At 39.7% G+C, this 25,291-nt stretch overlaps 1 protein-coding gene across 4 annotated transcripts; it reads left to right on the plus strand.

Moving 5' to 3' along the window:
- Positions 1–4,438: 4,438 nt before the first annotated feature.
- Positions 4,439–23,372, plus strand: LOC106090132 (protein RER1). Of its 4 annotated transcripts, none has more exons than XM_059369531.1 (5): positions 4,439–4,589; positions 5,050–5,283; positions 5,383–5,593; positions 17,599–17,813; positions 22,917–23,372. In XM_059369531.1, the coding sequence occupies exons 2-5, from the start codon at positions 5,206–5,208 to the stop codon at positions 23,001–23,003; spliced, it is 591 nt and encodes a 196-aa protein (XP_059225514.1). In that variant the 5' UTR covers positions 4,439–4,589; positions 5,050–5,205; the 3' UTR covers positions 23,004–23,372. The 4 variants fall into 4 exon arrangements, with proteins under 4 accessions (XP_059225514.1, XP_059225512.1, XP_059225515.1 ...); XM_059369529.1 differs by having other exon boundaries at positions 4,439–4,585; XM_059369532.1 differs by lacking the exon at positions 4,439–4,589 and adding an exon at positions 4,755–4,921.
- Positions 23,373–25,291: the final 1,919 nt, after the last annotated feature.

Below are 25,291 nucleotides of genomic sequence, written 5' to 3' on the forward strand. Positions count from 1 at the left end.
GAGAGTCTTAAAACTACTCCCATTCGCTGTTCCGTGTAAAGATCAAAGAAATCCCCGAACTCTGGTTAAATCTTACGTTGTTTGTGGTAGTCTGTAATTAGAAATTTCAGTGCGTTGTAATATCAAGAGAGAAAGTCTAGAAAAGGAAACAAAGCTTTCTCGGGAAGCGAGCTTTCTGGAGAAGGAAGTCTTCTGGAGAAGGAAGCCTTCTGGAGAAGGAAACCTTCTGGAGAGGGAAGCCTTCTGGAGAAGGAGACCTTCTGGAGAAGGAGGCCTTCTGAAGAAGGAGGCCTTCTGAAGAAGGAGGCCTTCTGAAGAAGGAGGCCTTCTGAAGAAAGAGGCCTTCTGGAGAAGGAGGGAGAAGAAGGCCTTTTGGAGAAGGAAGCCTTCTGGGGAAGGAAGCCTTGTGGAGAAGGAAGCCTTTTGGAGAAGGAAGCCTTCTAGAGCAGGAAGCCTTCTGTAGAAAGAAGCCTTCAGGAGAAGGAAGCCTTCTGGAGAAGGAGGCCTTCTGGAGAAGGAGGCCTTCTGGAGAAGGAGGCCTTCTGGAGAAGGAGGCCTTCTGGAGAAGGAGGCCTGCTGGAGAAGGAGGCCTTCTGGAGAAGGAGGCCTTCTGGAGAAGGAGGCCTTCTGGAGAAGGAGGCCTTCTGGAGAAGGAGGCCTTCTGGAGAAGGAGACCTTCTGGAGGAGGAAGGATGACTTCTAGAGGAGGAAGACTTCTGGAGAAGGAAGACTTCTAGAGGAGGAAGACTTCTGGAGAAGGAAACTTTCTGGAGAAGAACTCTTTCTAGAGGAGGAAACTTTCTAGAGAAGAACTCTTTCTAGAGAAGGAAGCCTTCTAGAGCAGGAAGACTTCTAGAGGAGGAAACTTTCTAGGGAAGGAAACCTACTGTGAACAAAGCCTTCTGGAGAAGGAAGCCTTCTAGAGAAGGAAGCCTTCTGGAGAAGGAAGCCTTCTAGAGAAGGAAGACTTCTAGAGGAGGAAGACTTCTGGAGAAGGAAACTTACTAGAGAAGGACTCTTTATAGAGAAGGAAACTTTCTTAGGAAGGAAACATACTGCGAACAAAGCCTTCTCGAGAAAGCCTTCTGGAGAAGGACGCTTTCGGAAGGAAACATTCCGCATATGAAAAGAGACGGAAGCCTTCTAGAAAAGGAATGAGTAAGCCTTCAAAAGAAGTAGGGCAGCCATCTTTAGAAGGAAGGCTTTCTAGAAAAAGAAGCTTTTTGGAGAATGAAGCCTTTTAGAGAAGAAATGAAGGCTTCAACGAAGTAGCAAGCCTTCTTAAGAGGTAAGGCAGCCTTCTAGGGAGGAAGGAAAGACTTCTAGTAAGAACTAAGCCTTCTAGAGAAGTAGAGCAGCCTTCTAGAGAAGTAAGAAGTAAGCCTTCTAAAAAAGTAGGGCAGGAAGGAAGCCTTCTCGAGATGGAAGGAAAACTTCTAGAGAAGGAAGGAAGGCTTCTATAGAAGAAAGGCAGACTTGTTGAGAAGGAGGGACGAAAATCTTCAAGATAAAGAAGGAAGTCTTCTGGAAAAGAAAGGAAGCCTTCTGCAGAAGTAGGGACGCCTTCTGAATAAGAAAAGAACTCCTCTGAAGAAGTAAGGTACCCCTCCGAAGAAGGAAGGTAGCCTTCTGTAGAAGGAAGGACGCCTTCTAGAGAAGGAAGGAAACCTTCTGAAATAGGAAGGAGTCTTTTGGAGAAGAAAGGAAGTCTTTTGGAATGAAGCAAAACTTCTGGAAAAGGAAGGAAGCCTTCGTAAGAAGGAAGGAAGAATTTTAGAGGAAAGAAAACCCTTACAGAGAATGAGAAAAGGTTTTTAAAGAATGTAGCCTTCTTGAGAGCTACGTTTTACAGAAAGAAGGAATAAAACCCTCTAGAAAAAGAAGTAAGTTTTCTAACAAAGGAAGGGAGCCTTCAGGAAAAGAAGGCCCTCTGAAAAAGGAAGAAAGCATTCTGAAAAAGGAAGGAAGCTTTCTGAAGAAGAAAGGAAGCCTTCCGAAGGAAGAAGTGAACCTTCTGAAGAAGAAAGGAAGTCTTCTGGAGATTGAAGCAAAACTTCTGGAGAAGGAATCAAAGATTTTAGAGGGAAGAAAAAAAAACCTTGTAGAAAAAGAAAAAAATCTTCTAGAGAATGAAGGAAGGCCCGTTTAAAGAAAAAAGCCTCCTAGAAAAAACACTTATAGAGAAGGAAATTACCACGCTTTTTGAAGACATTGCCAACTCCTCCCTCCAGCTGAGACCTGAACGTTGGATTGCAAACAATTTTGTGTCCCATACTGTTTAACCTCTGCCAATCATCTATTCCACCGCCTCCGGACGGCATAACATATACAACTGTACGATCATAAAACGTTGAATCGCGTAATTCTTGTATCCTCGCCATGGATAAGAACTCTAACCCTCATAGAGTGAAACAGTTAGGTCTCCAAGATGAGGTGATATCTTCGACACTGCATAAGCTCTACCTATCCTCTGCTTCACCACTTTCGGACGACATCGAGATTGTATTTTATGATCATGGTATCAAGTCTACACGTTAATAGGTTAATGTTGACCTTAGTAACTTCACTACAGGGAATTCGAAGCGGAGACCGATGCCTAGGCTTTTCGTCGGCAGAGCCGATTCAAAAATTTTAAACAGCGATTTATAAATTAACATTTTTTGGTGCTTTATCGTTTAATTTTGGAGGCCACCGTATCGCAGAGGTTAGCACAAATGTTGCCAGCATTAGGAGGGGAAAACCACCGCTGAAAAATTTATTCTGATGGTCTCGCCAGGATTCGAACCCAGGCGTTCAGCGTTATAGACGGACATGCTAACCTCTGCGCTACGGTGGCCTTTTTTTGGCAATTCTAACTCATTAAAGACTCTTCAAACATATAATTATTTCTCATAAGGTTAGTTTTTCCAGTAAGCTTAAGTAGAAAAAATAAAGGATTCGTTGCTACATTCGAATATTATTGTAAAGAGTTTTGTAAGTAAAATTGTGAATGGAAAGTTTACTCAATTGTGAATTGATGTCAATTGCTCACTGTGAATGCTTATTTTCATGCAACTTTGGCAGCACTAATAGATTGGTACCATTGCGACATCTGAATGTCAGTTTAGAAAAAATTAAATTGTCATGGTTTAGACCAAGCAACTTACAAACAATTGAACACAAATTTTTCGTCACCATAATTTAAACTGTGATCCCACGACACACAACATAAGTAACAACTATGTAAATGAGTTCTTTGAAGATCTTAAACTCCGTTTACACTACTCATTAAATCTGAATTTAAGGCTCTCGTCAGTTGATTTTATATAAGGAAAACAGTTGGTAGAGCCATTAAATCCGGATTTAAAGAGCAGTGTAAACGGGGTTTTTCTGTGTTGTAATAATATGCATGCACATAATATACCAAAAATTAATATGTTGCAGCGACATGTCGCAGCCATTTCAATGAACGTCTTAAGCCTTCATATGCTGCGAAAATGCGTGTTTAATTATTGGGAAATCCGACGGACTCTATTCTTTGCCAGAACACAAACAAAAGTCAAACAACAACACACAACATCATTGTAACAGAGTTGATTGGTGCCCATTTCGTGTGTATTTAATTACATTGGCAATTAATTGAAGCGAAATTTGTATTGGCGCAGCGACAAGTTGCTTATATTTTGCTAATAGAACTCAGTACCACTTCTACTGAATTTTCTTCGTCCCAATTTTTTTTATTATGCGTTGTGACTGTTGTTTGGCCGAGAAGTCAAAGTCAGTACTAGGCTTAAGAAAAAAAATGACATCTGTGTTAAGCCTAGTACTGAGTTCATTAGCAGCGAAAATGTCCATTTAATTCTTGCGAATTCCGACGGACTCTTTTCTCAGCTAGAACACAAATAAAAGTTTAACAACAACACACAACAACGACAACATCAATCAATCCCAGGCATCCGGTTGTTTCAATGACATAATTACCAGGTAGTGTACCATAAACAGCTGAGTACATTTTTTTCTCGCTGAGTGCACTATCTATCAAAAAGATTTGGTTGTGTGTATGTATAATAGTTAAGTACCATAACACAACAAACAACACAACAAAACGAACTAGTAACATGTACAAATGAGACCACCTTTAATTGTTCAGCCATAGGCTTTAACAAGCATTTGACATTTAGATTTATTGCAAAATCAAATCAAATATAAAAAAATTGTACTCAACTATTCACATGACCTCAACTTAAAAGTGCATCCTGAATAACAACGAATATATAAAAATTTTACCGTAAACAATGAGGGAATGTCCCACTGAATGAAATCAGCAAATCAAATAGTACCAGCCTTATCTTTCTAAAACCGCGCGTGAATAGGCATCATGTAAACTGACACAACATACAGAGTTGCCAGAAGAATGTAAATGGTTTGAGAGAATGACGTATGACGTGGGTCAAGAACAGAACAAAAAAGAATAGAAAATAGAAATCAAAAACTACCGACTGTCAGTGAAAATTAAAAGAGGATTTTCTCGTGGAATCTTCTTTTTGTAATAATTTATAAATTAACATGAAGCATGCAAAGAAATCCCTGAACAGCTATTAAAATAGTAGGTATAGTGTGGTGAAGTTGCAGCAAATTCGAAACTTTTTGGGTGGACATTTCTCAAAATTTGGTCAAGTCGAATGTCAATTTGCAAAAAAAAAAAAAAAAATCACACGATAAAAAGTAGGCAAAGGCCGCTAAAGTAAGTGGATAAGGTGGTGGTGTGGGGTGACTAGACAGACCCTAGAACGGAACGTTGTCAGTCAGCCACAACACAACACAAAAATCGAAATGGAATGGAATAATTAAAGCACGCGAGACATTTTTCATTACAAAAATCGGACGACAGCCAGCCCATCACCAGAAGAGAGTGTGTGCAGTGTTGAAATTAGAGAGAAACGTGACGTGTTTTCTTTTTAATTTTTCAGTTTTTCTTCAATATTCTTTAACTTATTGTTGACTACTTTATGTGAAATTCTATTTTGTTAAACAATTGATTGGTGTCTAAACTCAAATATCCTTTATTAGGGTCAAACATCTTTAGTTAAGTTTTTTTCCGAGGTCGCCGTCGATGTGGAGGAGGCTATAGATTAGATTTAAAAAACCCCCCCATTAAAGTACCATTAGACAACAACAACATCAGTATAAGTCAATAAGAGAAGTCATCTCCCAAAAGGAAGGAACATGATGAATGAGGACACGAGTGCGTCAACGTCATCCAGTGGCGGCGGGGTGAAAAAGTTCTTTCAACGACTATCACAAGTAAGCTGATGATGAAATGCAAGTCGGAAATTAGCCAATCTGTCTTGTGTTGGAAAGCCTTTTGGTATTATTTATTTATATTTGTTTACTTTATTTCAGATTTATCAATCTGCCTTGGATCGTTCCACGCCACACACAAAACTGCGCTGGAGTGGTGCTGCTGTGCTAGTTCTCTTCTTCCTGCTACGCATATTTCTCAATCAAGGATGGTATATTGTCTGCTATGCTTTGGGCATATTCCATTTAAATTTGTTTATTGCATTTCTAACACCGAAAATTGATCCGGAATTCGATCCATATGCCAATGAAGGTGAGTACAACCAAGATTAATGAGAATTTTAAGAGAATATTAAACGGGAGAAAACACTAATTTAGGAAAAAAGGAAACTTGATTGATAATGGGTACCAGCATAAAGTCTATTGGGTAGCTATCGCCTAATTTGAATCTTATTCACCATTAAGTTAATACGAGTCAATTATTGTTTTGTATTGCTTATTATTGTTGTTGTAGCAGTGAGTTGTACCATCCTGGCCACTGCTGTGGGCTGAAGTTTAATTGGTTTGGCACATACAAAAGTGCGACATATGTCGTTTAGTTCCTGATAACAGGTTGCACAATTATCTAACACGTTAGGGTTAATCTTAGACAATAGAAATTCAGGCGGAAGTTACATTCTTCGGATGCTAAGAGAGGCGAATGATCTCATCAAAAGATACATTAACTTCTACTATCTTGTGCTCTAAATGCTGTCTAATTCAGTTCCGATCTATAGAACCGATCGCCGAGACACTGCTGTTGTTGTAGAAGCAGGGTGTTATATAATTGCCGAGGGAACGTGATGGCTATTGGTTCTTAAAAGGCGCCAATGCCTCACCTTCTGCCCCCGGGCCTCTCACTGAGACTCTCCACATGATACCCCTGATTGTCCGCGACTGCAGTTGCAGCTACACCTTCAGAGCATGTCACTATCCCCAAACTGTGAAAAATTTATTCTGATGGTCTCGCCAGGATTCGAACCCAGGCGTGAACGCGGGAACGTGACGACCATTGGCTCTTTAAAGGCGCCAATGCCTCACCTTCCCATATCGAGCAACACTGGCACTTAGTATTTAAGCAAGAACTGGTGGCCCCCGGCCTCTCACTGAGACTCTCCACACGATACCCCTGATTGTCCGCGACTGCAAATGCAGCTACACCTCCAGAGCATGTCACTATCCCCAACCTGTGGATGCGGCCGGTAGCTCTAAGCTGAGCTTCTCATGTGTGTGTAGCATAACTGCCGAGTGAACGTGATGACCATTGGCTCTTTAAAGGCGCCAATGCCTCACCTTCCCATATCGAGCATCATTGGCACTCAGTATTTAAGCAAGAACTAGTGCCCCCGGCCTCTCACTGAGACTATCCACTCGATACCGCAGATTGCCGCGACTGCAAATGCAGCTACACCTCCAGAGCATGTCACTATCCCCAACCTGTGGATGCGGCCGGTAGCTCTCAGCTGAGCTTTTCATAATAACGATAGACGCCACACAAATCAAAATTCAAAGTTGTAACTTATGTGGTGCTCATAGTTATCACGTACCGGGTAGCTGATTAGGGGGTTACTTCTTCTAATGGAGGTGGTCCGCATTAGAAATGAGAAGACATTTCTCATATGGACCGTGTTTACATGGCATATCAGCTATGTCAAAACTTCTCTTCAAAGAGCTGTCACCCTGCGCCACGCCGTTCGGACTCAGCTTTAATAAAAAGAGGCCCATATCATTGAGCTTAAAACTTGAATCGAACAGCACTTCTTGATATGTGAGAAGTTTGAGCCCTGCTCCCTAATGGAATGTTCGTGGGAAAATTTGCAATTTTGAAAAAGTTTACCATTGATCAGCCAAATGTCTTATTATGACGCGGTGTATAACGCCTTGATTCGAATCCTGACGAGAATATCAGAAATAATTGTCAGAGATGGTTATCCCCGCCCTAATGGCTGAATTGTGAGACCTTCAACCATGGGCAATTTCTCTCCGAAGAGGTGTGATATAGTGACACGTTGTTCGAACTCGCCTGTAAAAGGGAGCGGTTCTCTCAACAAGTTTTTTTTTATATCACCCTGTGCGATTTAAGCACTTTATTCCGATAATCGATTTTGTTGTTGTTGTAGTCACATTTTCATGTGGAGGGGGCGATCCTCGTCAAGCTCCTGTGTGAGCAAGCTCGTTACGGTCCAAAGCACCGATCGCCGCGGAAACAAGGTGGTCACTGGTTATTATTTAAAGGCGCCAATGACTCTCCTCGTCATTTCGAGCATCATAGGCACTTAGTATTTGTGCAAGAGTCGGGGCGGCCCGGCCTCTCACTGATACTCTCCACTTGATACCGCTGATTGCCCGCGATTGTCGTTGCAGCTACTCCGTATGGAGCATTCCACTATCCGCAACCTGTGGATGCACCCAGTAGTTCGCAGCTAAGCTTCTCATGTCAATAATGAACACCACACAGATCGGACCTCTATGATCCAGCATGTGTGGTGCTCACAGCTATCTCATGACGGGCGATTTTGTTGTTTAATTTTGTTGGTGTCGTTAGAGGCTACCGTAGAGCAGAGGTTAGCATGTCCAAATATGACGCTGAACGCATGGGATCGAATCCTGGCGAGAAAAAAATTTCAGTGGAGGTTATCCCCTCCTAATCCTTGCGACATTTGTAAGGTACTTTACCATGTAAAAACTTCTCCCCAAAGAGGTGTCGCACAGTTGCACTCCGGTTGAATTCGGCTATACAATTGAGGAACCTTATCATTGAGCTTACATTTGAATCGGACAGCAATCATTGATATGTGAGAAGTTTGCCCTTGTTTCTCAATGGAATGTTCATGGGCAAATTCGCTTTTTGTTGTTGATGTAATACCCACATTTGCATGTGGCGGCAGCGATCATCGTCAAGCTCCTGTAAGTCAGCGAGCACGATTTTGTCACAACATGAAGACTTTTTGAGTCTCTCAAATGTGACAAGATATTTTGGGTCTTGTTGTCGCAGTGAGTTTACACTAAAGCAGGAGCCCTTGCCGATGAAGAATTTCATTCCGTTTCGGCCTTCAAGCCGCAAGCCACGCGTGCAACAGCTTGTGTGCTTTTACGCAAGCCACATACTGCAGAAGTCTGCCACTCCCCGTGTCCATCGAGACTTTAAAGGCCTGACGTTGCCATAATCAGTCAGGGCTCCTAGCACCAGTCCAAGACATGCTTCTTCAGTCCCAGGATAGGCGATGTCCTTGTACGCGAAATATCCAGTAGCACGTCCTTCGCCAACCTGCAACCAAAAACAACAGCGCACGTCTCATTCGCAGGTTTTCGTAAGAACCGTGGACCCTAACAAGAAGCTCTCACAGCAGACAGTTCATTGATTCTGTAGCAGGATACATTTGTGGCCAGCTCATCGGTCGCCTCGTTCTCTGCCACACCTTAAACCATTAACGCCCGGCCCTAGATTCCCTTGTCCGATTTTGATGAAATTTCATATACTCATTTTTTGGAGCATTTGTGTAGACGAAGTAATTTTTTTGAATTTTTTTTAAAAAAAAATATTTTAAAAAGCAAATACTTTTAAATTTATAAGAAAATTAATTTACCAAAAATTTCAAAAAACAAATTAATAAAAAAAAAAATTAATAAAAAAAAATTAATAAAAAAAAAATTAAAAAAAAAAAAAAATTCATAAAAAAATTGAATTCAAAAAAAGAAAATTCAAACATTTTTTCAAGTTCTTTTTTGTCGGTTAAAGCGAGGATCATTTTCATTTCATAAATCTCTTCATTTCTTTTTCTAGGCCAATTTAATGATCGAAGAATTTCTTTGCAATGGAAAAGTAAAGCTAGAAGATACCACAACACCAATCATAGTGTGAGGCGCTTCTAATACAACATACCAACGTACGGCCAGAAGCCTCCACAGCTAAAACTGCCCGATGAGATTTCCACCAAGAATGGAAGTGCGTTACACTATGGTTGGTGTTGTGGTATCTTCTGGCATTACTTTTCCATTGGGTTGCAATCCATAATCGACCTAAAAGTCGATATGTAAACCCAGCAAGACGTCTTAGCCATTTCGCTATTGGTTTTGCCTATAAAAGGGGGGAGGTGAGCTGTAAAACAAATTTTTGTTTCATCTGAGATTTAAGTTTTTCTGGAGTTTGGAATTATCCTAATTTGTTTACATTTGGCTCTAATTTGCTTAAGGAGGTTACCGTAGGGCCCGGCACGGGATAACTGTGGGTGCCATACAGGATGGAAGATTGAGATCCGATCTGTGTGGTTTTCATTACTGTCACGTGAGGTTAAGCTGCGAGCTACCGGGCGCGTCCACAGTTTGCGAATAGTGGAATGCTCCATACGGAGTAGCTGTAACTGCAGTCGCGGATAATCAGCGGTAGCGAGTGGAGAGTCTCAGTGAGAGGTCGGGTGGCACCGGCTCTTGCACAAATACTGAGTTCCAATGATGCTCGATATGAAAAGGCAAGTTATTGGCGTCTTTAAATAACCAATGGACCGGAACGAGCTAGCTCACCTACAAGATCTTGAGGAGGATCGTCTCCTCCACATGAAAATGTGATTACAACAACAACCGTAGGGCAGAGGTTAGCATGTCCGCCTATGAGGTTGAACGCCTTGGACCAAATCCTGGCGGGAACTTCAGAAAACAATTTTCAGCGGTGGTTATCCCCTACTAAAGATGTCGACATTTGTGAGGTACAATGCCCTGTAAAAACTTCTCCCTAAAGAAGAGTCTCACTGCGGCATGCTGTTCAGATTCGCCTATAAAAAGGAGAGACCTTATCACTGAGCTTAAATTTTAATCGGACAGAACTCATTGTTGTAAGAGAAGTTTGCCCTTTTCCTTAATGGGTAAATTTGCAATGGGAATCGATCTATTTAAGTAATCTATAGCCGAATTGCATCCTAAGAAGACTCATACAACTCAAATAAGAATGTGTCTGAATCGATATATGAGCCTTAGCCACCTCAGTCTTGACATATTCTATAAATTTACAATGGTACGGCAATGGACTTATGGACTATAAAGAAAAATTTTCTTTATCCTTACTTGGATCTTGACTTCTTGAGCCTCTAGAGGTCGCATTTGGCTGAAATTTGGCATGACGTGTTTTGGTATGACTTCCAACAAATGTGCTAAGTATGATGGAAATAGGTCCATAACCTGATATAGCTGTCATATAAACCGATCTGGGGTCTTGACTTCTTGAGCCTCTAGAGGGCGCAATTACTATTCGATTTGGCTGAAATTTTGCATGACGTGTTTTGTTATGACTTCCAACAATTGTGCTAAGTATGTTTTAAATCGGTTCATAACCTGATATAGCTAACATATAAACCGATCTGGAATCTTGACTTCTTTAGCCTCTAAAAGGCGTAATTATTGTTCAATTTAGCTGAAATTTTGAACAACTGCTTCTCCCATAACCTCCAACGTACGTGTCAAATGCGGTCCGAATCGGTCCATAGCCGGATACAGCTCCCATAAAAACCGATTTCCCTTCTTTACTTCTTGAGCCTCTAGAGGGCGTAATTCCTATCCGATTTGACTAAAATTTCTATGACGTGTTTTGTTATGACTTCCAACAACTGTACGGTTCAAGTATGGTTCAAATCTGTACATAACCTGATATAGCTGTCATATAAACGAATCTGGAATCTCGACTTCTTGAGCCTCTAGAGGGCGCAATTATTATCCGATTTGGATGAAATCAGATTTTTGTACAACGGTTTCTCTCTTTCTGATCTTTAACACACGTGTCAAATATGGTCTGATACGGTCTATAGCCTGAAACTGCACAATAGAGATACCGGGAAAAGAACTCTCGACAAATATGATCCATGGTGGAGGGTATATGAGATTCGTCCCGGCCGAACTTAGCACGCTTTTACTTGTGCTTTATAACTTTTTGCTGTGCTTAACCTCATTACCGGTAAAAACAGAATTCTAATCCAAAGTTGTTTGTTAGGTTTTTTTAATTAGTTTAATTATAGATTTAACAAAGCCATTTTCTGATATCAAACAGACTTTGGCGTCTTAAGTTCCATTCTAATTAGTATATCTCTTAAATAAATATATTACGACTTGCTATGTTCTAGTTATAGAACTGGCAATGTTGGTTTTAAATTGTGTAGAAGGCCGGTGAAATCCCTCAGCCGATTATATTGGGTTGCCCAAAAAGTAATTGCGGATTTTTTAAAAGAAAGTAAATGCATTTTTAATAAAACTTAGAATGAACTTTAATCAAATATACTTTTTTTACATTTTTTTTCTAAAGCAAGCTAAATGTAGCAGCTGATAACTGACAGACGAAAGAATGCAATTACAGAGTCACAAGCTGTGAAAAAATTTGTCAACGCCGACTATATGAAAAATCCGCAATTACTTTTTGGGCAACCCAATATATTTTTAAATGTTGTTGTTGTACACTGAGGTGGCAACCCTTGTCGATGAATCCGGTACGTACAACCGGCTGCCATGTAAAGTACTAAAGCTTTCTTCCATTTGAGCTATGGTTAGGGTCTAAGGGCTTAGGTTAGGTTAGGTTGAAAAGAGAGAGCAGATATTAATCCGACCCATGCCACTATGGACATACACCTAAGCCAGTAATCGGCTTGTTGTACGCTCCAAAAACTATAAAGTAACCTAAGGGCTTATACTACAAAGTATAAGTCTATGGGCTTACAGGCATATTTTTGTAAAAAAAAAAATCTGTGTTCTTAAAAATTCAGATCGAAGTTTCTGGTGAAAATCGCTGCCACGATCTCAGTACTGGTAATACTAGCTTGCTACCAATTCGGCTACCATCGTGCTTTAAGATCCTTATATAACTCTCGACCTACATTTCGTTGCTGTTTAGTATAGTGACTATCGTTGTCAATTAATCAATAAATTTGTACTGCAAATACCGTAGATTATATTGTGCCTTGCAAGCATATTGTCAATTAAGATTAAAATTGTCTTAAATTAGATATCAAAACAAGCTATCGAATCAGTGTTAATTTTTATAGTAAATAAATTCACTAATTCCCATATTCACTATAGCATGAATCATCATAAAAGTATAAAATATATAGCAAACATGCTTTATGGTCTGATAAAATGTTTACAAATCTAACCACTTACTATTTAAACGCCATGGCGTCATTCTTGATTGATTGACGTATATATGTTTCGCCAAAGATTCTACAAAAAAAGATAATTTGTTTCAACTAATTACTTTGACGTGTCTATTAGGGGAGTTTATGCTATAGGGAAGTCTTGCAAGAATGCTTTTGGTAAAATAACCAATAACAAAAGAAAAAACATCGGCAATCCCATGTCAGCCGGTTGTATGTACTGGATTGATCGGATGGAGTTCTTCGTCGACAAGGGCTGCCGCCTCAGTGTATAACACACTGCTACAACAACAACAACATCGAAAGAAAATTAGCCACACGTTGTCGATATTAAGGAATAATTGGGAAGAGTTGACTATATAATACCCTATATTGAGCAATATGATATAGTGTTACGATTTTGGGGTCCTTCAGCAAAAGTGTTTAGGTAGGTCTCTGTTTAGCTAAGAGACCGACCTACCATTACAAAATCAATCAGCACTAAATTTCTTGAAGATCGTTCAAAATGTTAGCCTAAATCGGAATTCACTCTTCGTATCTTGACCTAAAAAACTTTTTGTGGCAAATTTGAAGATGCACATGCAAATTAGTCCATGAACATTCCATTAAGAAACAGGTTCAAACTTCTCGCATATCAATGAGTGCGATCCGATTCATGTTTTATCCCAAAGATAAGAGGCCTCCTTTTTATAGCCGAGTCCGAACAGCGTGCCTCAATGCGATCTTTGGGGAGAAGATTTTTCATGGCTGCTATATAATTTTTTCAAATGGCATAGTTCCATATAAATGTTGCCAGAATTGGGAAGGGATAACAGCCTTTGAAAAATTTTTCTGATGTTCCCGCCAGGAGTTGAACCCAGGCGTTCAGCGTCAAATGTTAACCTCTGCGCTACGGTGGCCACCAATTTGAAGATGAATGGAATTGTCTTCCAATCAGTATTTTGATCACAATTATTTTATAATTATTTTACAATTATAAAATAAATATACAATTATTTTATAATTATAGTATGCGAAGTTACAATGATTGTACACAAAAAGTTAAAAAATACAGAAAAAATAATGAAACAAATTTAATAATTAATAAAACCTTCAAACTTCGTTTTAAAAAGGCCTCTCGAGAAAGGTTCCGGACTTTCATACCGTCATAGTCCATGGACATACCTAATTATCGCATTGTGTGCAGTCGCCAGTCGTCTTGAACTCCTGGAATCGCAGTAACTAAAAAGTTCACTTCCGTAGATTAGCACTGGCAGCACCCGGCACGGGATAGCAGTGAGCACTACACAGGCTGGAACATTGAGGTTCGACCTCTGTGGTGTTCATTACTGTCACGAGACCTAGGTGCGAGCTACCGGGCGCGTCCACAGGTTGCGGATAGTGAAACGCTCCATACGGAGTGGCTGCAACGACAGTTGCGGCTAACCAGCGGTATCGAGCGGAGAGTCTCAGTGAGAGACCGGGCGTCACCGGCTCTTGCACAAATACTGAGTGTCTATGAAGTTCGATATGACATGGCGGGTTATTGGCGCCTATAAATAACCAATGGGCACCCTGTTCCTGCGGCCATCGATCCTTTGGACCGGAAAGAGCTTGCTCACCTACAGGAGCTTGAAATGTGGCTACGACAACAACAACAGCACTGGCAGCAAGAATGATTTTGCCAGGAGGAGTCGTATATGCTTTGGAGTATGCGATTGTGTTTGATAGAGTATGCCGGAGCATGCCAAAAATGTTCCCTGCGGCAACGACTATATGGTCAGTCCAAGTAAGGGATTTATTCATTCCTACGCCAAGATTTCAAGCTAGATGTGCTGGTTGCCAATTAATATTCTTTCCTCATAATCGAAGTTTTGAGTACGGTGGGAAATCATTAAAAATTTAAATTTTTGTGGATTTATGTGAAGCCTATTTTCCAGAGCCCAAATGTAAATGGATGATTTTTTCTTCTGACGGCGCTCCAACAGGAAAATACTCTTTAGAGCATAATTTCAACCTAGAAGACATGCCTTTCTCAGTGATTCGCAGATGAGTAAAAGGCATATGTCCAGTTTTTTTTTTTTTTTTTGTTAAGGCGAATATCATTATTTTATAAGTCTCATTTTATTTCTCTTTCGAGACGAGCTTTTTATTCGAGACGAGTATTTTGCAATCGGGCAGGGATGTCAAATACGAGACGCTGTACCAAATTTCATTAAAATTTTAATATCTGTTAAGTATAATCAGGAAGATGCAAAAAATTGAACAACACAGTTAAGCTCTCATTCACCCATACATATAGGCAAGATTAGGTTAGGTTGAAAAGAGAATGCAGATATTAATCCTTCCCATACCTTATCCTTAATTGTTTTTAATACCACTCCCCTAAGTTGGTTCATGTCTGGTATTGTGTCCCCACCTAAGTGTCGGTATCTGTTAGACGCGAAAGCCGTACAATGACAAAGGAAATGCTCCAACCATAGATATAGACAAAAGTCTATATATTAAGGTAATCGCCGAATCCACAGTAAAGGATTCGGATTAATCATCTCTGTATTCCGAAGACGAATAAAATACCGATGAACCCGCAGTAACAGTTTCTGCATTCACGCACAATCGCTCAGTAGACGCACACGAATCCACAGTAACGGATTCAAGATGGAGTCGGTAACGTTGTCAAATCCGCAGTCACGAATACAGATGAAACCGGCAACATCATCAAATCCGCAGTGACGGATTTTGTCGCAGACGTGATCAAGACATAGAAGCAGGAGCTAACAGAAACGATAGGCTTCAATATGGTTATAGGCAGCAAAAATTATCGTAGCAGAAAGTCTATAGATAGGATTCGAATAAAATTATGAAACAGCAACTAGAATGGGGCAGGTACAACGCGTATAAAGAGACAGAAGGTGTGTAAAGGGATACAGCAGCACATCAACTTAATAAACAAGAGCTTGAAACGGTGGGATGTTGAACAGCGCTCACAGTTGGCAATCCTTTTGATTTTAGCTAGTTAAGATAAAAAAAAAATCTAATCCGCCAAGATAGGTCTTGTTTCAGACATGCAAAACAAATGGTATGCATTATTAAACTCCTTCATAGATCCATAAAACCATTCCATCCTAAGCGCCTTAGTGCAAAAAAGAGTAGATTCTTCTGGACAGACTCCACTCTATCAATGTGACAATCATAACTTGGAGACCACACAACGAAGCAATATTACAAAATGAGACGAACAAGAGAGGAATAAATGATCGAACTCCTTAGACCACCTTTTTATGGATCCGAGTGTAGAAATTGCCTTTCCAACACACAAGAGAGGTATAAATCATCAAACTCCTTAGACCACCTTTTTATGGATCCGAGTGTAGAAACTGCCTTTCCAACACAAGAATCAATATGATCATAAAAATTCATCTTAGTATCAAACAAAACTCCTAAATCCCCAAAAAAAAAAAGCCACGCTCTCAAGAACGTAATCTTCCATACAATACGAGGTCGGAAATGTGTCTTTTATTGCCTTTGTTGTTGTTGTACACTCATTTTCATGTGGAGGTGGCGATCATCGTCAAGCTCATGTACAATAGCTCGTTCCGGTCCAAAGGACCGATCGCCGGGAACAAGGGGGCCATTGGTAATTTAAAGGCCTCAATAACTCGCTTTGTCATGCCAAGACAACATGTACTCTGAAGCTTTTGTTTTATTCTTATGTTACACTTTTTCTCCATCTTATTCCTCCAGACTACTGAGGCGTAAATGAGTATTGTTTTAATTATGCTCTTGTAGAGCCAGTGGTACCTTCGGATTCAGGCCCCATTTTGAGCCTACGGCCCGTCTTGCTAGAGCCGGTGCCATCCGGGCTCTCACTGAGACTCTCCCCTCGATGCCGCTGTTTGTCGGCGACTGCCGTTGCAGCTACTTCATATGGAGCATTACACTATCCGCAACCTCGCCGATAACCTTTTGTTATAACAATAAACACCACACAAATCTGAGCTCATAGTTCCAGCCTGTATTGTGTGGTGCTCATAGTTATCCCTTGCCGGGCTGCTGTCTCAACAACAACTGAAACAAAGAGAGCAAGAATACGTGTGACTTGCCATCAATGTTAACGTAAAGGGCTGGGCATCGCAGGTTTCGCTGTTTCACAGTGTTACATGCGCATTCGTCGCCCACACCATTAACTCGGACTGTGTCGACCCGAAAGGCTTCGGGTTAACCAAGTTTATTGACGGCAGTCCTCTGGCCATCACCGCCAAATCGTCTCCTCTTGGATAATAAATGTGCGTTTTGGGACCCAAGACCCTAATCAAGAGATCGGTTTATATTGTCGTTCGACTCCTTCCAACATTTTTAGTCTTATATCTTGACAACATTGTTATCATGGTGAAATCTTTACCTACCTATCTAATACAAAAAAAAAAATACAATCGAACTAACACTAACGCTACTTATAGCCTTCTTTGCTTTAAAGAGACAAATTATTCATAAGCGCATGTACTCAATGGGACATTGTTGCTTCAGTACAAAACAATTACGCGAAATAAAATCAATAAAGCAAATACCAAACATTACAGCGGACTCACCCTCCAGCAGAAGGTTAAGAAGCAACAATGTTAGTGGTGGGTACAAGTCAAGGCAAACTGCTGGCATACAAGCCCTCAAGTACATGGTAAGACATACATCAATTCAATCACGGTTAATGTAAACAAAGGAAAAGTTTCTATTGGTTGCCCAAAAAGTAATTGCGGATTTTTTAAAAAAAAAAGTAAATGCATTTCTAATAAAACTTAGAATGAACTTTAATCAAATATACTTTTTTTACACTTTTTTTCTAAAGCAAGCTAAAAGTAACAGCTGATAACTGACAGAAGAAAGAATGCAATTACAGAGTCACAAGCTGTGAAAAAATTTGTCAACGCCGACTATATGAAAAATCCGCAATTACTTTTTGGGCAACCCAATAGATATATCTTCATAAATGGGGATAAAAATTGAATTAATATAATTTTTTAGCCATAGAGGTCGCTTTTTAGGGAATTTTGTTTTTATATGAATTTTTTTGTTTTCAATCATTCTATTTCCAGCTTATCCATAAGGTTGAATGTTTACTTTGTCTCCATTTTCTTCATTTCAATCTCATTGTCTCTTTTTCTTTGTGCGTTTTCAGATGATGGTCCCAATTTGCCAACACGGAGCAATGAAGAATTTCGGCCGTTTATACGACGCCTGCCAGAATTCAAGTTTTGGCTCAGCATTACGAAAAGTACAACAATAGCGATAATTTGTACATTCTTTGATTGTTTCAATATACCAGTATTTTGGCCCATACTGGTCATGTACTTCATAACATTGTTCTGCATAACAATGAAGCGACAAATTAAGGTAAGCAAGAAGAAAGTGATGTAAAAGAAATATCAGAAATATCTAAACCAAAAATGTAACAATGGCAGATGACAGTAAGTGGGATGCCACGAGCTTATCGAAATTACTTGTGGAGTATTTCAAGCCATCTAAGACCGCAAAAATGTATTGGGTTGCCCAAAAAGTAATTGCGGATTTTTTAAAAAAAAAGTAAATGCATTTTTAATAAAACTTAGAATGAACTTTAATCAAATATACTTTTTTTACACTTTTTTTTCTAAAGCAAGCTAAAAGTAACAGCTGATAACTGACAGAAGAAAGAATGCAATTACAGAGTCACAAGCTGTGAAAAAATTTGTCAACGCCGACTATATGAAAAATTCGCAATTACTTTTTGGGCAACCCAATAATTACAAAACAAAAAAACTCAATTTTTTTTCGTAACACCTTAGATAAACACACCCTACACCATTACGGTGATCCAGGGTTGTTGTTGTTGTAGCCACATTTTCATGTAGATGTGGCGATCCTCGTCATGTTCCAGAAGTTGAGGTTAAGTAGGTTAACTTAGAGAAGACTGAAATCTAACTGTTCACGAAGAAGACGAGGGTGGTCCAATTTGAGGCGTCACATTTCCTTAACAGAACGACAAGGTCAAATACTTAGGGGTGGTGGTCGACTGGATATTGTATTTGAGTTGTTACATTCGGGAGCGTACCGAGAAGGCTCACAGATGTAGGGAAGACGGGTCGAACACTCAAAATTGACTTAATTCGTGGTAAATCCACTTGCTCTACAGGAGCTTGGTTAGACCAATACTAACATATACTCGTGATTAGACCACCGTAGCGCAGAGGTTAGCATGTCCGCCTATAACGCTGAACGTCTGGGTTCGCATCCTGGCGAGAACATCAGAAAAATTTTTTAGCGGTGGTAATCCCCACTAATGCTGGCCACATTTGTGAGGACTGTGCCATTTGAAAAAATGTTATGACAGCCATGTAAAAACTTCTCACCAAAGAGGTGTCACACTGCGGCACGCCTTTCGGATTCAGATATAAATCGGACAACGGATTGCCCCGATGAAGTTCTTCATCGGCAAGGGCTGCCCCCTTAGTGTACAACACACTGCTACAACAATAACAAGTCCAGAGAACATGCATAGATGGGGCTAGAATAGTCTACACCAGGGCACTGGAGACTATTCTAGATGCCCGGCCCTGAGACATACAGATTAAGCATTAAGCAACCACTGCGGCAATGAGACTTGAGGCGATGGAAGAATGGATAGAGAATAGGAGCAGTTTAATAGAAGGGATGGTAGGAAACCTGGTTGGAATGGAAGAGGTTATGGCTATAAAAAACCAGGACGGTAAGGGCACAAACAGTCTTGCAGTCTTAGAGGGAGATTAATGCCTTTTCAGAGGATGCAACGATCCGCATCGTTTGGGTGCCAGGCCATAGCGGATTAAGAAGGAAAGAAAATGCAGATGATTTGGACGTGAAGGCCAGAGAACTGTCTTCACTAAGCTTGGTTAATCCGAAGCCCGAGTTAAAGGCATGAAACGAAAGACGTGAGAGGGCGTGAGTCGTTAGAGCATTTCCTGTTGTATGTTGTTATTGCAGCCACATATTCGCATGTAGCTATAACTTTGGTTGCTAACTTGCATAGGGGAGAGCTCACTGATTCCATAGATGATCCGTTCTTATCAGCGATTACTTCATGGTCAGCTTTACGGGCGCAATGTTCTACGCCATCCTTTAATAGCCCGGAACACAGCAGAGCCTAACACCCTTGCCAATAGTTCGAAAATGGCGGTTGCGTCTTCTAACTATATGGCCCGAACCAAGAGCCTCACCGCCGCGATCACTCCATGGCCATCTTGTCGGGCGCAATGAGCTACGCCACTCTTTAATGGCCTGGAACACAGCAGATCCTGACAACCTTCCAATTGTCCAAAAAAGTTGGTTGCATCTTGTAACTAGACTCGACCTCACATGGCTCGAACCTAGTGCCTAACCGCCGCTTGACTATCCACGTATGTACATCGTGACAATCCGGTTGGGTCGATGCTCCCGCATCGACATCGTCTCCAATTCTCACTTCCGCGAAGACCTCGCGAAAAGACGCTTCATCTGTCCAAAAGCCTGTATAAATCCCCGATTCCAAAGGACATAAAGAATACTCCTTTGCCCCATGCAATTTAGACCCATCCGTGTACAGCGAAGGCCAGAGGAAGGGCGAGGTACCCCTCGCCTAGACATCTCTTACCGGGTAAACTACATTCAATCCGCCACGCCATATCTCCATACGGCATTAAAAAAAGAGTACCAAAAGTCACTGCTTTGGGTGACTATGAGCACCACATGGGTTAGAACTCTGAGTTCCTATTTGTGTGGTGTTAATTGTTGTTGTTACTGTAGCCGCATTTGCATGAGGGGCTGTGTTATTGGCGCCTTTAAATAACCAATGGTGATAACATTTCCGCGCCGATCGGTGCTATTGACCGGAAAAAGCTTGCTCACCTATGGGGCTTGACTGCCTCCACACAAAATTGTGCCTCAATCCCATGGCAGCCGGTTGTACGTACCGGATTGACCTGATTGAATCCGTCATTGGCAAGAGCTGCCGCCTTGGTGTACAAGACACTTCTACAACAACAACAAATGTGCCTACAACAACGACAACAAATGTGCCTACAAAAACAGTGTCAAAATTTTGAAGAGTGCCAGTTTCCTGACTCCCTTAGCATAAGGTCAATCCTCGTTACCACACACTCAACATACAAGTGCAAAGGCCTCATATCATGTGTGGCATTCAGCGCAACTCTTGGGGTACAACTGATTGTCCATAAGATGAGCACCGCCGCGGTACCCTGTACCTTTTAGAACATCCGATTTGACTGAAAATGTTAACAATATCTTCTGTTATGACTTTAAATTTCCTTGTCTTGTAAAAAGAAATCGGTCTATAACCTAATATAGCTCCTATATAAACCGATCTCCTGTCTTGACATTTCGAGCCTCTTATCTTAAATGTAATGCACGAAAGCTTCTGTCTTTCAATTTCCTTAACTATGGTTTGAATATCTCCATAATCTGCCATATAAATATGCTACCGATTTGACTTCTTGAGCTCCTAAAGGGCATAATTGTAATCCCGTTTGGCTGATATTTGTTGTTCTGCAGTCACAAGGGAGTGTATATAAGTTTCGGCCTAGCCGAGATTATCGTAACACCATTTAACTTTTTATACCCTCCACCGTAGGATGGGGCACGAGGAAATAAAGCTAGGGGCTTGAAATGTTTCTCAAATACTTTCTATTAGAGTAGGTGTAGGTTGGAATTGCAAATGGGCCATATCGGTCCATGTTTTGGTAGAGCTGCCAAGATAAACTGATTTCGGATCTTGAGCTTCTAGACAGTGCAATTCTGTGCTTTGTTTTGACTTTCATCAACTATGCCAAGTATGCTCCAAATCGATTCATAATCTGTTATAGCTCCCATATAAACCGATCTCTCAATTATACTTCTTACGCCTATAGAGGGCGCTAAATTTATCCACTTTAGCTGAAATTTTGTACAAGGACTTAAATATGGTCTGAATCAGTCTATAATCTGATATATTGGGTTGCCCAAAAAGTAATTGCGGATTTTTCATATAGTCGGGGTTGACAAAATTTTTCACAGCTTGTGACTCTGTAATTGCATTCTTTCTTCTGTCAGTTATCAGCTGTGACTTTTAACTAAAAAAAGTGTAAAAAAAATATATTTGTTTAAAGTTCATTCTAAGTTTTATTAAAAATGCATTTACTTTCTTTTAAAAAATCCGCAATTACTTTTTGGGCAACCCAATAGTTCCCATATAAACCATTCTCCCGATGTTATTTCTTGAAGCCCTGTTTGGCGCAGCTGATTTTACTGAAATTTTGCATGAAGTCTTTGTTTCGACTTTCATCAACTATGCCAAGTATGGTTCAAATCGGTTCATAACCTTTTATAGCTGCCATATAAACCCATCTCCCCATTACATTTATTACGCCTATAGAGGGCGCTATTTTTTTATTATCCAATTTAGCTGAAATTTTGTGCAAGGACTTCTCCTATGGCCTTAAACATGGTCTGAATCAGTCTATAATCTGATATAGTTCCCATTTAAAGCATTCTCCCGATATTACTTCATGAGGCCCTGTAGGGCGCAACTCGTATCCGATTTTACGGAAAGATTTTACATGAAGTCTTTTTGTTTTGACTTTCATCAACTATGCCAAGTATGGTTAAAATGAGTTCATAATCTTTTATAGCTCCCATATAAACCCATCTCCCCATTACATTTCTTACGCCTATAAAGGGCGCTATTTTTTATCCAATTTAGCTGAAATTTTGTATAAGGACTTCTCCTATGACCTCATATATGGTCTGAGTTAGCCTTTAATCTGATGTACCTCCCATATAAATCACTCTCCCGATAATACTTCTTGAGGCCCTGTAGGGCGCAACTCTTATCCGATTTTACTGAAATTTTGCATGAAGTCTTTTTGTTTTGACTTTCATCAACTATGCCAAGTATGGTTCAAATCGGTTCATAACCTGTTATAGCTCCCACATTAACCCATCTCCCCATTACATGTATTACGCCTATAGAGGGCGCCATTTTTTTTTATCCAATTTAGCTGAAATTTTGTACAAGGACTTCTCCTATGACCTCAAATATGGTCTGAGTTAGCCTTTAATCTGATGTACCTCCCATATAAATCACTCTCCCGATAATGTGGGTTTATATGGGAGCTTTTATAGCTCCCACATTAACCCATCTCCCGATTACATTTCTTACGCCTATAGAGGGCGCTATTTTTTTATTCAATTTAGCTGAAGTTTTGTACAAGGACCTTTCCTATGACCTTAAACATGATCTGAATCAGTCTATAATCGGATATAGCTCCCATATAAACCATTCTCCCGATATAACTTCTTGAGGTCCTGCTGTACGGTGCAATTCCTATACGATTTAACTGAAATTGTGCACAATGTTCCCGCTTTTACTTATTTATACTACTCTAATTATCGATAATTAACTATGTTTGTTTTTTCTTTCTCTCTTTTCATTTCGCCACATCTGTGCAGCATATGATTAAATATAAATATTTGCCTTTTACCCGCAATAAGCCACGTTATCAACGTGTTGGGGAGCCAACGGAATCATCAAAGTGACAATTAGCCGCACAGACATTGCCCACATCAACAACTAGCGACAGTCGAAGTGAAGTCGAAATCAAAAAAGCAACTACAACTGAAACATCAACAATAATAACAGGAACAGGAACAGCAACATCCTCCTCCAACCTATCGCCATCGTCATTGTTAAAGGGTGCAACAGCCACAACATCAGTGAATACAACTAATGTAGCAAAACCACCGCAAATTATAATGATTGATGAATGAAACAAGAATAAATTCTATACAAAATTACAAAAAAAAGAAAAGAAACAAACAGCAACACCATTTTCCAAAAATTCTCCCACACAAAAACGAAGAACGCCCCTTACAGAACTTTTTAATAAAAAAAAACAAAACAACAAAGAGTACAACAACAATAACAACGATCAGGAGGCCATCACTAATATAGTACATTAGCTATTATTATTATTTCTTTTTTTTTCTTGTATTATTGTTTCAGTCCAGTAGTCCACAACTATTCCTAATGACCAAGACAAACAAACAAAACAGGGGAATTTTTAGTTGAGTGTATATGGTTGGGGGTTTTTTTGGGGTTTGTTTCATTATAACCATTTGCAATACCTTTCTCAAAGACGTATGTATTTATTTATGTATTAATTTGGGTGCGTTTTGTAAACTATTTTCTAGCCTATGTTATTGTTGCTTCTTTATATATGTTTTAGTTGAGGCCGCCACCAGTTGACAGCCAGAGTTCAGTTCTAGCTGGAAACCTTTTTAGTGGGCTGGCCAACTGTCGTCGCAGTGTCTTGTGCAAATAATTGAAAATGTTTGTATTTCTTTTCAAATATAAACTTTAAACTATACGTATGTATTCTTTTCGAAACTCGTATAAATTCTTATGTTAATGCGCTATTTTGTGTGTAGTCTATAGAGTGGAATATATCCTAAAACTTGAGTTAGTATATTTTATTAAAAAAAAACTACAGAGAACGAATGCTTTTACCTCTCTAGCCTATTTTGTTTTCTATGGTTAAAGCCGAACGCAATGATTTTTGTTAATAATTTTTCAGTCAGGTGCAAAACTACAAGTATATAAATATCAAATTTTATTTGTTTATTACACATTATTTTTTTTTTAATTCTAAAAGGGAAGAATTTAAATTTTATGGCATATTAATTACCATATTCTTTGACTTTTTATTATACATAATAACATTTTTTCTTTACATAGATCCTTATTTTTTGTTAAGTTAATTATTTCTATTTCCTCTACTACTACTACTCTTCTCCTTTGTATTATAATTAAATAAAATAATGGAAAATCCAAACTAAAGAAAGAATAAATAAAACAATAAACTATAAAAAACTAATAGTTTGTTTTTGTTTGTAGTTTTATGATTTTTTTTTTATGTAGTAAGCACAACAATTTAATTATATGCAAAATATTTCTTGTAAAGCTAGTGCATGTTTTGTGTTATTAACAACCTTAAGCTTTTTTCTGTTTTTTTTTTCGTTTGTTTTATATTTTACTAGCTGAATCCGGCCCGCTTCGGCACCTTCTTTAACTCTCTAATATCTTTTGCCCTGAATGCGGATGTCGAATTCGTCTATGACGCTGAACGCGTTCGAATCCTGGCGAGAACATCGGACAAAGCGATGGTTATCCCCTCTTAATGTTGGCGACATTTGCGAGGTACAATGCCATACATGGTCATTTAAAAAATTTTCCCCAGAGAGGTGTCGCACTGCGGCACGCCGTTCGGACTCTGCTATAAAAAAAGGTCCATTATCATTTGGACAAAGCGGTGGTTATCCCCTCTTAATACATGGTCATTTAAAAAATTTTCCCCAGAAAGGTGTCGCACTGCGGCACGCCATTCGGACTCTGCTATAAAAAAAGCTCCATTATCATTGAGTTTAAACTTGAATCAGAAAACACTGTTTTCTACTCTCAAATTCCTTTCATTTTAGTCCCATATTGTCATTATGGGTCAAAAAACCCATTTGACGTATCTTTAGAGGAAAAGCGCCACCTTGACTTGAACGCAAATTTTAATGTTATATTCGTAATCTACTCCCAAATACCTTTCATTTGAGTCCCATATAGCCATGGTGGGCTAATATGCCAATTTGGGGGGTTTTTTGGGGGTGGGCGACCTCCCATTACTTGGACCCAATGTTTTATGCCATATTTGTAATCAAATGCCTAATACTTTTCATTTGAATCCCATATTGACATGAACTTCGAATATATCTGTTTAGAGGAGTTTAGGGTTTGGGGGTGCTCGCTGGGTACTAGGACCCAAATTTTATTGGATTGC

Source organism: Stomoxys calcitrans, chromosome 5 (assembly GCF_963082655.1).
Source record: "Stomoxys calcitrans chromosome 5, idStoCalc2.1, whole genome shotgun sequence".
Classification (NCBI taxonomy): domain Eukaryota; kingdom Metazoa; phylum Arthropoda; class Insecta; order Diptera; family Muscidae; genus Stomoxys; species Stomoxys calcitrans.